Here is a 15,824-nt window from a genome sequence, read left to right on the forward strand (position 1 = left end):
CTCTTCTGATATTTTGTTACTGTTGTCTGGTCTATTTAGTGGCTTAAATTTAGGCCTTATGGCATTAGACAAGACCGAATTACAAATTATTGAAAAATGTGGATCTGCCAGTGAAAAGAAATATGCAAAAATCATTGAACCTTTGAGAAGTCGTGGAAATTTTTTATTATGTACATTGCTACTTGGAAATGTTCTTGTGAACAATACATTAACTATTTTACTTGATGATTTATCAAATGGTTTGTTAGCTGTTATTATGTCAACTATGGGTATTGTTATATTTGGTGAAATTATTCCACAAGCCATTTGTTCAAGACATGGCTTGGCTATTGGAGCAAGAACAGTTTATCTGACCAAATTTTTTATGATTGTTACTTTTCCTTTATCATTTCCAATAAGTTTGATATTAGACAAAGTTTTAGGTGAAGAGATTGGTCAAGTTTATGACAAGGAAAAGTTACAAGAATTGATTCGTATGACTGCTGATAATAAAGTTCTTCAAAATGATGAGGCCAACATCATTGCAGGAGCTCTTCAACTTGCAAACAAAGTCGTGACAGATGTTATGACTAAAATTGACGATGTTTACATGTTAGATATTAATACGACATTGGATTTTGAAACCATGTCTGAAATTTTAAAACATGGCTACACTCGTATCCCTGTATTCGATGGGGAAAAAAGTCATATTGTGAATCTATTAAATACTAAAGAGTTAGCTCTCATTGATCCTGATGATAATACTGCTTTAAAAACTGTGTGTCAATTCTATGACCATCGTCCATTATTTGTGGATGAAGACTATAAGTTAGATGCGATGCTGCAAGATTTCCTTCAAGGTAAGTAACCTGATTTTTTTTGCTTCCTGTGATGTGTTATCATAACATCCCATCCTTGATCCTTGCATCCTTTAAGAATTTTGAGATGATATTTTGGTAATTTTCAACCCAGTTTCCTTATGTCTGTTATAAATGCAGATCAAAGGGGCTAACATGAAACAAGTGTCTCATAGTTGTTTTCCTCATTATGCACTGTATTGCGTTACTCTGTTGCTGAATCAGAAACAGAGAAGTACCGCAATTTGTTTTCCATTTGCCGTCAGAATTCAATCAGAAATGTGGTAAATCCACAGTGTTGTTGCTTTGTATTGAACATTAACTATTTATCTCAAGACTGGAATTAGAAACGTATATAAGAGTAATTAAATTATACCTGAAATGGGAATTGCACTCACTGATCTATCTATTATTAATTTATTCCAATTAAAGATTTATTGCTTGGTGGGCTATTAATTACAGAAACCATTTTGAATCATAATGCATAATTCTTAATATTTTTAACTGCTTTAATAGAAGTGATTAAAAGGTTCAATTTTACAAATTACAAATTTAGGTTAAGAGGTTTTATAAATTTATTTTGCGTACTGGAGACATTGATAAGATAACAGACATCTGATTGGAAATTGGAAAGTTGCAAATTGATTTTATCAATGTCCCTGATAAACATAAAATATTTGGCCAGCCAGCTAATACCTTTTTTAAAGCTTGACTCTTAAGTCCAAATAAGCACTGTTGCAGGTCTTGCTACCAAAGCAGGGCATATTCACCTTTTTGAAACCCCTGTTTGCAACCCTGACTGGGATTTTCAATATTCTTTTGATGTAGGTCTGAGCATTACTTCATTGATTTTCTAACCTACAAAATATTGTTGGTCATGTTCTTTTAACAGGAATTTCTTATAGAACTAGAAACTGCTTGTAATGCAAAGTCATGTAAATTGAATTGTAGTTTTATGAACATTCAGATTTTTAATGTATACATTAACAGTGATAAATGTCAGGTCTAATGTGTCATATCTAATGTAAACATAGTGCCATATATTTAAAGTATGAAAATCTAAAACATTAATGTCAAAAAAATACACCACAGCTATTCAATTTTAAGAGGAAAAAATTTATTACATCCTTTTTCATTGGATTATGAAAGCATGTTTTCATTGTATTTAAAGGGACTTCAGTTAATCAGTAATAATCAGTAATACTGTTCACAGCTTAAGGTCAAAATTTTTAGACTTCAAATACATGGGTGTTCAGAATTATCCAGGTTAAAGTTAAAATGACAACTGGTCTTTCTTGACACCCTGTCTGATATAGAAATAGAAAGTGATATTTCTAGTTTGAGGTATATTAAAACAAGTGCAGATTTAGTATGTCTTAAGACTATTTACTAATCAAGACCCAAATCTACTTTCAAAAATGAGGAACCATTATTTTTTAACATATTTAGTTTTGGCTAAATACAAGCATTGAAATGGAATTCCAGAAATTCTTTATGATTGACTTCCTTGTTTTTTTTTAGCTAATTTTCACAAAAAAATGGGGCTCATCCTACTTTAAGACTATTTTTAACCTAAGTGATATTTAATGAGGGCAATAACTATCAAGTCAGTATTATATTGACAAAATATTAGCATTATTATCACCATATTCCATAATCGCTTTAATATCAATTCTATTGGAATTATAACCAGGAATAGAAAACCCAATGTCGATTCTATAACAACTCTTATATTGATTAGATCGGTTTGCTTCCAATAAGCTTACAATTGATCTACTTTATTCTGTTTCCATGCTAAAAATAACTGGCCTCTCCACAATCTTGCCAACATTAATCAATACAGAATTTTTAGAAGAAATGGCCTTAATTACAATTTCATGTTCTCTTTGACATAGAATTATTTTAAATAACAAAATTTAACGTATTAAAAATCAGTGTTTACGGTTGAATTTGATTGTAGATATCTAAATGTCTAAGTAAGTAATTATTTCACGAGTAAGCCTCCAAGCTGAATGTTGATTTTGAAGATATCTAAATAGTGTGGGCACTGAAATGACTTTTCAATATAATGTGTTAGGTCGTGATGTATTATAAGTTTTAAAAACAAGAACCAAGCCTAACTCAATGTTTCTAGAGATGATTGGGCAGGTTTCCAACATTCCAAGAGTAAAAAATTGTCTTGGAACTCCCCTTATGATACATGATTAGCAATGTAATAAAAATAGCGAAATTATCAATAGAAGCCAAGTAGTCTTTCCAGAAGACATAGCCACTTGACAAACACAGAGTGTTCGTTAAACACATGTCAGTTGTGTCATTGGAATGAAAGTCACATGGAATAAAAGTCACATGGAACGAAAGTCACATGGAATGAAGTCACATGGAATGAAAGTCCATAATGTCATTAAATTTATTAATTGTATCATGAAGTCAATGGAATTAGAGTGAAGTCAATTGTATCACAACGAAGCCAGTAGAATTAGAGTGAAGTCACTTATATCACGAAGTCAGTCTATGAAGTCAGTGGAATAGAAATGAAGTCAATGGAATTATAATGAAGTCAGTTGTATGAAATAAGATGAAGTTGTATCTTGATGAAATTTGTTTAGTTGTTTTCTATCACAAAGAAGTCAGTTTTTGACTTGAGGGCCAGTGAAATTATCACATTCTAAGTCTTTAGAATTTCCTAATCAACTGATTCCTGGTATTTCTTGTTTACTTTAAGAAATAAAACTGGAAGTGAAACCAGACACGATTCCATTAATGATAGTTTTGGAAAATTCCCTGGAGCCTACTCATTTAGTCTACAATAGAAGCAGCTTGATTTTATCTCTTACTAATAACAACTAGTAGTTGATAATAAGTCGAATGTTGTAGTTTTATATGTGTGTTTTTATCTGAGCTCAGTTCATTCAATGCTGGTTGAAGAGGTTTTGAAGTAGAATAACAGAGTTGTTCAATAGATTGTTTGATACAATACAGATCTTGATCATTATACATAAAGAAACAATATTATTTAAAGTGGAAGTGTGGGTGATTTGATATGAATTAAAAGATTTTTACATCATATATTTAAGAGAAATTTATAATCAAATAAAGTTTGATAAAAAGAAATAGAATATGGATTACTCCCTTGACTGACATTAATGGAAAAACCAAACTTGACTTCAAAAACCCATTAATTGTTTCCCTTTTAAGATGTGGTTTATGGAAGATCCTGTTAACCAGCTCTTCTGTGGATGAACCTCTTGGCTCTTGACAACGATTTTTACAGATTATCTACACCCACTTATAGATAGGTTGACTTTAATGAGGCAAGATGACTTATTGAGGTTCACCACACATTGACAGAGATTAGAACCCACAACTACAATTCATTCCACTTAACTTCATGAGATAATTCATTTTTAGAATGTCTCTTGGGAGATTAACTTTTTGAACGCTTCCATGAAATTTGACATTACAAATGACTAAATTTTAAAAATAGAGACCATTCTTGAAATTATTCCAAAGTTGGCAGATTCTTATCTTGATAGTCTATTTATAGTTGTGAATACTTCTCATCTTCCTCTGGAAACACATGTTTTCCCTCATTGAACAATGCATGGTATCTATTTGTGCACTAATTAAAAGGAAATTTCATTTTATTTCTGCCTTTCTAAACTAAGGCAGATGTACCAGGTATATTGTTACTCAGAGTTTCAGGCTCGGTGATCTTCAGACAACTGACCTAGACTATAAGTACTAAGTATATATTTTTGATAAATGCCTCCATGCTTGATTCAAGTTCTGTTTTAATATTTCTATAGTCTAGGTTATGACAGACTAGAATAGAATATAAGATATACACAAAAATCCCCCCGCATTGATCACTGCCTAGTATCTTTTTGTGCAACTCATGAAAGAATAAGTCAAATTAAGCAAATGTACCAGGTAGATGTAACATAGAGGCAGTGGAAATAAAGTGTACTAGTAGTCTAGGTTATATAGACTAGAATAGAATATGTGATATATACATTTATTGTAGGTCACAACCTATGTGAACCTATTCACTGCATGGGAAAGTCTTTGTAATAATATAGAATTTACAATTCTATAGAACTTTGTTACTGAAGTTAATGATTCAAAAGAGGTTTTCTAGACTATAGATGTTTTGAACTGAAATGATATGGTGTTTTACATACTATTCTGCATCTGATGAAGTGTGCAATGAGGGACATTTTGTGGGGATAGCTGCCTGGATACACTTCCAACATCTATTTACAATATTTCTTATCCCATATCAGTGGTTCCTATAGTAAAACTTAACCAAAATGAGACATGACTATCACAAAATCCTATAAGATTCATGTTATTTGCATTGGTGATGTTGCCTTGCCAACTAGGCCTGCTTGAATTGGATATCTTATTGGGTCTGTAGAATTAACATTCCCTTTAATCTGATTTGTATTATGTTATATGATACTATTTATCTTCATATTAAAACTGCTTGAACTGTTATCTGTAAAAAATCTTGTATTGTAAACAGTTTTTATTACACATGTTGTTTTATAAAAATCAATGAGCAGATAGTTGAAGTACGTCATTGACCTACTCAATCTCTTACAGATTACAATATATTTAAAAGGGATTATAAAGAGGTTTTCTAAATTTTGTATGTGTATCGTGTATCAGGAACAATGATAGCATCAATTTGAGCCATTCCAATTTTCATTTAGATGTCTGTGGTTCTAGCAATTCTTTGTGATACAAGCAAATTTCGCTGGGGTGACAACATAAAACACAGACGTCTGATTGAAAATTGGAATGGTGCAAAGCTATTTGTGTCCCCGATGCGCATAAAATTTTTAGAAAATCTCTTTACAATCCCTTAAGTTTGCATGTGTTTTATGTCATTATTAAAAAGGTGCTTTCCCCTGCACAGATTGGTCATGGAATGCCTGAGGCCAGCTTATTCTTCAGTCTATCTTCCCTGGAGCAGCAAAGTTACACACTTAATTAACCTAAAGATTTGCTGTTTAATCTCAACATTTGTCAATACTGTTCTATTGTATGTTAACATCACTAGTCATTTGTCATTAGGCTTATAAATAGCTATAGGCTGTGCATGTCAAACTATTTGTTCTTGACAATGTGTATCTTTATTGGCTAGTAGTGATGATTGTCCAAAAGACATTTATTTAAGCTTAACTATTAGTAAGTTCTAGAATACTTACTAAGTCACCATTTGATATTGAAAATAAAAGAAATGTGGTGCTTTAATTGAATAATAGAACACAATTTTATGGTATAAGGGTTTATAACAGAAACTTTTGTAAAGAAGCACTGGCCTAGGTCACAAGTAGGGACTGTGAATTACAGCATTGGAATACATTTGATAGAAATACTGAGTTTTATTGTACACAAATGTTTTGTGCTTTGTGTTGCCACGCAGTGTGTGAAGTCTCATAATTCAAACAGACAGTTTTCTTAATCACTTCAGCACTTATTGTTCCAGTATCAGAAATTGCAAATGAGAATTTGTAATTAGTTAGGTCTAAAGGGACCTTTAGTGCCAATTGAAGAAATTTATCATGTTTTGAATAATTATAGCAAGAAACTGAATTGTATTTTCTATTTTTTGTAGGCTTTGAAGCATCAGTCCTATTTGAAACTATTTTTATTTTTTTTTGAAGACATAATAAAAAAAAAATTTCCCTAAGTTATTTTCACACTGTATTGTGATTTCCATTTTCAAATGTTCAAACTAGAGCAGAAAAGTAGAATTAATAACTCCATTTTAACAAAAGTTTCAATTTGTTGTGTATTTAATAGAGCCATTAAAAATTATGTGAAGGCTATAAATTTTGAAGGAGTTAATAGATAAGACAACATGTCAGTTTGCCTCAATGTCAGTTACCTCAATGTCAGATGTCAAGTTTAAACAGGTGACTATATATCATAGTAGATTTAAGCTTATAGTACATAAATTTAGTGGTTATAAATTATTTACTCTTTATAAAGTTATCTATGATTTAGATTACCTGATTTGTTTAACAATAATTTTATCAATTTACTTCTGATTATACGAGTATGGCAAAACCTGTCCAAAGTGTCTTTCATATCAACATTGATTAATAATTAACAAGTTATAGATTTGAATTTAATATTGATCATTTTCGATGACCTTTTTGATAATTTTTTTTTTGACTCATTCATGGTGCATCCCATTTTCAGGAAACTTGGTTTTCTAGGATATTTCAAGAACTTTTGTACTCAAATCAGACCACTTCTTGGTTAAGCATTGTCTAACAGTTTCATCTTTTAACCAATTCATGCCATTATAATTTTTGTCATAATGCAAATACATAATGGCATTACGACCTCTGAACTTCACGATATCTTTGGAAATAAAGTTGAACTTTAAAACCCACCTGAAGCTCACCAAAAAAATGTTAATCAGACTTGATTAAAGCTGCCTTAGCTTTTGTCTGAATGCAATGATATTTCAAGAACTGCTATACACAAATCAGATGGCTTCGTGAGAACCACTGTCTGAGAGTTTCTGTCATTGATTTCACACCATCTGACTAACTAGTCTATACTACTAGGTGTGTTCTGAGTATATAGGTCTGGGATTTTAAATCATTAGCCTATTTTTATATTCTATTGACTTACAGAGAAATATTGGTCAACGTATTATAAATATTCTCGACTTTTATGATGCCAATAATCTCTGAAAATTGGACTTCATGAAGCTAGCTTCGTTATAGAATTACTACCCCTTAACATACATAAACTTAAATTTCACAAACTAGGCTACTTAGGGTATATATTCATGTAAGCGGTTTTTTTGATAATTAGACAGTTTTTGGATTTATCAGATGATCAGGGTATTCTGTTGTATAGTTATGGTATAAGGTAAATACACTGTTATTGGCCAAGTTTGAAAATCTTGAATTTATATTCATTCTAAGAGGTAGTACTCCTTTAAGTATCATAGATAAATTATGTAGAAACCCTGGATATATGTCAGAGTTTAGTACTAAAGTCAGTAGGTTATAGAAGAGTTATAAGTTTTAGTATGACATTTATGTTGATTTAATAACAAAAGGCTGCACCTAATATAAATTTATACAGATTTGACAATGAAACTTGATGTAGGTTAAATAACAGTTGATAACCTGTTTGATTATGAGATATATTTTAGTATAATTTGTAGGTCTAAAGATTACTTTTAGATGATAAATTGCTTGAATTATTGACAGTGGAGGCGCCAGCCTTCCCAGATTCAGGGTACAATAGGGTTTAAAAAATAGAATCGAATGGGTTCATTCTAACACATATTTTGGGGCAAAAAGTATATAAATCATATTTGTGAAATTGTTTGAAATGAAATTGAGGTACATTTTGGTGTTAAAAAAAAGTTTTTTTAGGGGGACAATGAGGTACTAGTACCTATATTCTTTGAAAGAGGCCAAGAGGAATGGATCCTGATGAACATTGTAAAAAATGGTTATTTCTTGCATTCCAAGTTTCCCGAACATAATTGCATAGTGACATTAGGTGTTCTGAAACCACTTTAATGGAATCACAGCTCTTAATCTGTTTTTGTTGATAAATGACAATAGTACCCATATCATCATTGGCTTTATGCCAGTTAAGAAAAAAGCCTTTATGTATAATATCCAACTTAATAATGTTTGATAAACGTTCTATTTATATACAAAATCATTGGCCTATATTTATTACATTTACCTTAGAGAGTTTGATTATTATACCATATTATTAATATTGTAAACTCTCTTAAATTAACTTACATCCTTCTATTCCCCATGCTTGGAACATCAACGTTTTTATAATGAATGGAGTGTCCAATGGAGTAAATTTTAAACAGTTATGTATCTTTTAGGGTGTTTTTAAGACTGGGCTAATTTTCTCATTGTCCACTGCCTGGTTGTGGATATATATCTAAAAGTGTAGCACTTTTCATTTCCTGGCAATAGTAATGCTACTGAAAGGAAAAAGATTTCAAAACAGGAAAAGTTGAAAGTAAAACTAAGCTTGTTAACAATCAATTTTGTTTATTTACCACTAAAACTATCTATATTTAACTTGACAAAGTTGTTTACAACTTGATGAATACATTGTCAACAAAACAGATGACGTTATTTTTTCAAACTTTCAATGTTTCTTGTTCATTTCCCTCTTAACTTTTTAACATCATTTGGCCTCTGAATCATGGTTTCCTTTGACAATTTTAAAGGGCGAATATGATCAACTTAATTGTGTTGGAAAATGAAGTTCTTCAATATCTTTATGACATTTTGTTTGATTTCAAATTAAATATTAAAAAATCAGTACAAGCAAGACAATTACGTTTATCAAAATCTCATCCAAAGTATGGCAAAATCAAGAGTTAAGTTGTGTGGTAGTGGACTTCTCCAAAGAGAAGTACCATCAGGTGTTTTGAAAAGAGTAAGCATGGTCTGCTTTGCGCGCGACACTCACCACTACCACAATGGTAAAAATCATGAGATACAACCAGATCAATTCAGGCCTGACCAAACAAATCAGCCAAGTGTACCTATGTTATAGAAATTGGAATTTTTTTTAGCTAAGCCAATCAGTAATTAGTGTTCACAGCTTCAAATCCATATATATCCAGAATTCCAGAATTATCTGCATTTGAAAGTTAAAAAGACAAGTCATCTTTTCTTGAGACACTGCCATATATAGAAAAATCATCTATAGAAATAGGAAAAGAAATTCCTAGTTTGAGATATTTTTGATAGAAATATGCATACATTTCTATTATTTCTGAAGACTTTTTACATATATTCAAGACTCAAATGAACCCTCCACACCTTTTAATATTTCATTTTATGAATAATAAAAAAGATTTGGTGTGTTTTTGTTATTTCTGTTGATCAATATATAAAAGAGTTTGGATTAGAGAATGTTAAGCAGTTATTGATTTCTTAAAATCATTTCTTTACTTCTTGTATAATGCATAAAGTAGCCTATGTATATAGTGACCTATGATAGGAAATACAATATGAAACTGATATCACTTTGATATCTCAAATCAGATTTTACCTCTTTTTTAGAAGCTCTGTGCTAAGCAAATATGATACCCATTCTGAAATATTGATGGGATTTTAATGTCATTGGAAGAAGGCAATTGGTTTTACTGGAAACTAATAATTTTAGTGATGCGGAAAGAAAATTACATAAAGGGAAAAAATATAATTTGATATTGCGTGGTGATTCATCTTCTTTGTTATTACCACGTATCAACTTTCCTAACATGCCTTTATATTATTAAGAAGTTTTTATACCATGTTTTTCTGTGGCATAAAAGATGAAGATGTCCATGAAAGGCACGAAACAATCTATTTTGAACTTGATATATTCCAGGAAACTCACACATGGCTATAGTTCAAGTTCTACACAATGAAAACGATTGTGATCCATATTATGAAATAACTGGTGTGGTCACATTAGAAGATGTCATAGAAGAAATTTTACAATCTGAGATTGTGGATGAAACAGATATTTTAAGTAAGTTCTGTTTGTAGTGGTCTAATTACATGAGAACTGGTCATTTTAACTTTGGTTATTGAGCTGACAGAGATTGTTCTAAGATTTCCCTATCATATTCTAGAATGAAGATTTGACATTTGCTTCTTCTGCTATTGGGGAAAAAATTACTTCTAGATGAAGTGTCATCTTACTACTTCTGCAAAATTATCATTATTCTTTCCTGTCATTATCATTATTCTGTGCTGTCATCAACATTTTTATGTACTGCCTTTATCTTGTTTTGTACTTTCACCTTTATCCTGTACTATCATTATCGTTCTTTTTACCTGTCACCTTTATCCTGTACTATCATTATCTTTCTTTGTACCTGTCACCTTTATCCTGTACTATCATTATCTTTCTTTGTACCTGTAACCAAAATCCCGTACTAGTATTATCTTTCTTTGTACCTGTCACCTTTATCCTGTACTGTCATTATCTTTCTTTGTATCTGTCACCTAATCCCCTACTGGCATTATCTTTCTTTGTACCTGTCACCTTTATCCTGTACTATCATTATCGTTCTTTGTACCTGTCACCTTTATCCTGTACTATCATTATCTTTATTTTGTACCTTTCACATTTATCCTGTACTATCATTATCTTTCTTTGTACCTGTCACCTTTATCCTGTACTATCATTATCTTTCTTTGTACCTGTCACCAATATCCTGTACTATCATTATCGTTCTTTGTACCTGTCACCTTTATCCTGTACTATCATTATCTTTCTTTGTACCTGTCACATTTATCCTGTACTGCCATTATCTTTCTTTGTACCTGTCACCTTTATCCTGTACTATCATTACCTTTATTTTGTACCTGTTACCTTTATCCTGTACTGCCATTATCTTTCTACTGTACTGTCATTATCTTTCTTTGTACTCTCACCTTTATTCTGTACAGCCATTATCTTTCTTTGTACTGTCATATTCATCCTGTGCTGTCATTATCGTTCTTCTGCACTGTCATTATCTTTCTTCTGTAATGTCATTATCTGTAATCTGTACTGTCATTATCTATATTCTATTTTTAGCTGATAATAAAGGGAAGGCACCAAGAAGGAGAGAAAAGAGAGATTACAGTGTGTTTGAAAATGAAGAAAATGCACCAAGAATTTCACCTCAGTTAGCTCTAGCTACTTTCCAATTCCTCTCAACTAGTAAGTTTTTTTTCCTTGAATCTCTGACATATATATAGAAAAGACATATTTAGTAATAGAAAGTGGCGTTACCATCCCTTTAAGTAGAGAGCTTGAAGTTTTAAACCAATTACCTTCAAATCTTGATTGATGTTTATAGATCCAGATGGTAGAATTGATTAAGTAATCATTCTTCATTTCTGTCAACATATTGTAAAAGCTTAGCACCAACTTGTTGAAGTCTGTGAAATATTATATGAATGAATGAATATGAATTGATATTGAAATAAAGTCATTTAGATATTGAATTGTATAGTCATTAAGCTAATTGTAATTAAAATGATATAAAGAGCTGTAAGCTAGTATTGTGAAATGTTGTTATTATTTTTGTAGCTGTGGATGCTTTTAAAGAAGATTTTATATCTAGAAACGTGATCAAGCGTCTGATACGACAGAATATTGTAGTTAATATACATCCTATAGATCCACCAGATTCTGATAAAAACTTTATTTATCAAAACGGCAAAGAGTGTGATTATTTTGTCCTTATATTACAAGGTATTTCATATCTTATGGTTTGGCTTTAATCTTAATGTTTTGTTTCCTGCAATTTTCTGTGGGTGATTACATTTGCTATCCATGATCTGATGAAATTTCTCTGCATCTTGTGTTCTAGACCATGTAATATTCAACCAATCTGAATCAAATGCTCTGCTCGATAAAAGATTTGTTTACAATGCTTTTGATTTTTTGAGCAAACATATTCTTGATTGCATCAAGAATAGACCTGGGAACTTACAATCTGAATGCCAAAGCAATGTACAAATGTGTATATGTTTAGTAAAAGTGATTATTGTTTGTGTTATTCAAGGTCATGCTGAAGCTCTGATAGGAAAAGAAAAGATGGTGTTTGAGGCTGGTCCATTTAGTTATTTTGGTATTGATGTATTGAAGAGTGAGTATATGATATTACTTATACCTTTCTCAACTTCAAATTTTGATGGTTAAATATTAAGAAGATGTAGGGCCACTGAAGGTTTCTTTATGATATTTGACTTACTTTTTTAAAACATAGCTACAAGCAAAGGAATATCGGATATTGTTGAAACATGACTACTTTGACTGAACAAAATAGACTAATGTAGAACACAATTAAAAACTAAAGTGTTAATTAGTATGTTAATTAAGCCATTTATGTGTTCATCACAAACCATCAATAATTTATGCATAGTATATCACATGGTATGAACTTAAAATGTTAAATCATTGCCACAAGGCTTCCTACAATAGATATATTTAGAGATTTAAACTCAAGAACACCAAGGCATATTTTTTGAAAAATTGGTATTATGTCTAAATACAGGTCAGTTTTTGCATATTTGCATAGGAAGAAATTGTAGGACAGAAGGGAGGCCATGGAAACAATTTCTGGACAATAAAGCCGTGCATGTGAAAAGCTCTTGACAAAGTCTGTGACATAAAAACTTGAATTTGATTTTGTAGATTTACAGTACAGTACAACACAAGAATATCATCTGGTAAAAAAAGAGAAATACATCCCCGACTTCTCCTTACGAGCTGTAACTGATTTACAATTTTTACGGATCAGACGTGCCCACTATTTGGCTGCCAGACGCACTACTCTCATGATGAAAAAAGTTCAACATGGTCAAGACAATATTATTAAAGAGGAAGAAGCATTTACGAAAGAGTGGAAACAGGCCCTGAATGCCTCTTTAAGTTGGAACAGCAGTGCACTAAATGTGTCTGATCCTAATTCACTGGAGAATGGTCTTATGAAGAGAACGTTAACAGATGAGTTAGTTAAACCAAGATCTAAGAGTGAATTGGAAGAGAGTCGATCTCAAGCCTCTGCTGATTATTCTCCTAAAGCTTTACTGGAGCTGAAATTAAAAAGTTGTTCAGTTGATGATCTCCCACCTAAAAATGTCCTGCGTAAAGATAGCATCAAATCAGACCAGGTAGTGATCAATCATGCGGCTAAATTTCGAGCCAGTAACTCGGAACTGGTTCAAATGATTGATGAAGAGAAGACTCCGTTGATGCAACAAGAACAATCGGATGATAAACTTATCCAGAAATCAGCCACTAGTTTATAGTATATATCTGGGCATCAATCTTGATGCCTGTTTTAAATTTTACAGAGTTTTGCACATATATGTAATTAGAGGATTTGCTACATGCTGAAGTTAAGCTACACACCTTTGAGAAAACTAGAATCACCGATTTTAACAGCATTTACAGAAGTCCAATTTTAAATCAGGACAAATATTTTGAGTATAGAGAAAGACAAATTGTTAAAAATTTTGTTCCTTATTTTATTTTTAAGTGATTATCCGAACAAAATCTAAATGGATAGTTTTAGTCATTTCACTTCATGTATCATTTTGCAGATTTAAAATCTGATGTTATGTTTGTCTGCAATTAAATAAAAACAAACTACATTAACCAATGGAAAGAATCTTGCTCCTGAACATATGTTTCTGATATTATAGATCATGATGCAAATTACAGTTGTTTTTATATTTGATTGTAGACAATCAATATGTCTAATATCCTTAATAAGGTTCTATCAGCTGAGAATTTGGGTGGTGCTCGATTGGATTGGTCTGAACAGGTTCTGTCGGTTTTAATTCTGCTCTCAATCAAAAGGTATGGAAGCATTCAAAATTTTCATATTTTCAAAATTCTGTCTACACTTAATATTTCTTCAGCACACATGGAACGCATTCTGAAATCTGTTTTATTGAACTACCGTGAATCCCTATCATACAGAATACACCAATCAAACGACCCCCCTGGTATTTGGATCAGATTAGGTAATTGTGATCAGACTCTCTAGATTTCTATGTTATTATAGTTAAAGTTTTTAATAGTTTAAATAAGAGTTATTTGTATGATTTCTTCTTTTTAAAAGTGTATGGTAATAAACATGTAGGACAGTAATTGCCTATTTAACATATATAACTGAGTGCTCATGAAGTATTCTTGCTCTTATTCTTATGTTACTAAGTTTGCTTTATTTCTATTAAACATTATGAAATACTGATATTTAACTACAATTGTTGTCTGAAGTTGAAATGTTCACACATACTTATCTCCCTTTATGTGTAGTTTTGAATTGAAGTGATAAAAGGACTACTATGAATGCTTATCCTTTCAAGCTTTCAAATGATTATTCGGGCATTATGCAAGGGTGAAACTGCTTTTAGAAATAAGCAATTACATTGAGGGTGCTCCTTCTTACCATAGTAAAAAATTAGAAAGAAAATTTAATTAGAATGTCTTCTGGCTCATAAAAATATAATGTTGGTGATTTTACTATTGAAATGAGCACACTTCTCTCCCAGAAATTTCAAGTGAAAATTCTCTCTAAAATAATTTACCATGGATTGGGTCAGCTTTTAAAAACTACAAAATATCACCATAATCTTAATCCTTTTTATTCATTGCAATTTGCAAATTTAAAATGTAATTAATTAATGATACTAAATACTGGACACAGAATAAAAAGTGCCAAATACTACCTGTTCAAATTTACCTGGCTGTTACTTGATATTTTGATAAGAATCCGTCTTACATGAGGATGGCATCAACAGGTTTCGAAGACGATATCACTGCAAATTTCCACAAAACGTACATCAAAGTGAAATCAGATTTGACAAATCAGTTGCAATCAAATATAATCAATTATAACTATTAATTAATTATAACTGCTGACAGTTGGCATATGTTATCTTGCCTTACAACTTATATCTTCGAATCTTTGGTTTTGCTGAATTTTATCAAAGTTCGCCTCAATATAATTTTCAGGCAGAGCAGTTTTTTTTGTTATTTTGATGTTATTTTGTATTATATTTTGTACCAAAGTTTTTTTTATATATAACCGAAGAATTTGTATAGTGATAAATAATGTATTTTCTTCTTTTATATGTTAATACCCTGGTTTTCTTTTTACTATAGTTTAAATATAGTTGCCATACTTCAGAACTTACAATAAGTTATTTTGTACTTGATCTAGTCTTTGTATTCTTTTGTTTTGTCAGTGGCAAAAATTCATTTACAAATGAAAAATGTGGATTTTGTCCTAGATTACAGTACTGTTAGGTTTTGAATGCCTCTGGCACCATATTTGGAACACAAAACTTTAAAGGTAGCATGTTCAAATATAATTGTACTCAATTTTGAAGTCTACTACAGATTAGATTGGATGTGGTCCTCTAAAAATTCAATGTCATTAATGGAAAATATACTGTGGTCATC

General features: G+C 31.2%; 1 protein-coding gene across 1 annotated transcript; it reads left to right on the forward strand.

Annotated features, from left to right (window-relative positions):
• Nucleotides 1-10: 10 nt before the first annotated feature.
• On the forward strand, nucleotides 11-12,482 carry LOTGIDRAFT_62027 (hypothetical protein; the record flags this gene model as incomplete). Its single annotated transcript, XM_009048457.1, has 5 exons — nucleotides 11-839; nucleotides 10,236-10,379; nucleotides 11,436-11,561; nucleotides 11,934-12,098; nucleotides 12,412-12,482. Coding segments are annotated over 5 exons (1,335 nt in total), but the record flags the coding sequence as incomplete, so codon positions are not given.
• Between the last annotated feature and the right edge of the window lie 3,342 nt (nucleotides 12,483-15,824).

Source organism: Lottia gigantea (genome assembly GCF_000327385.1).
Source record: "Lottia gigantea unplaced genomic scaffold LOTGIsca_122, whole genome shotgun sequence".
Taxonomy (NCBI): domain Eukaryota; kingdom Metazoa; phylum Mollusca; class Gastropoda; family Lottiidae; genus Lottia; species Lottia gigantea.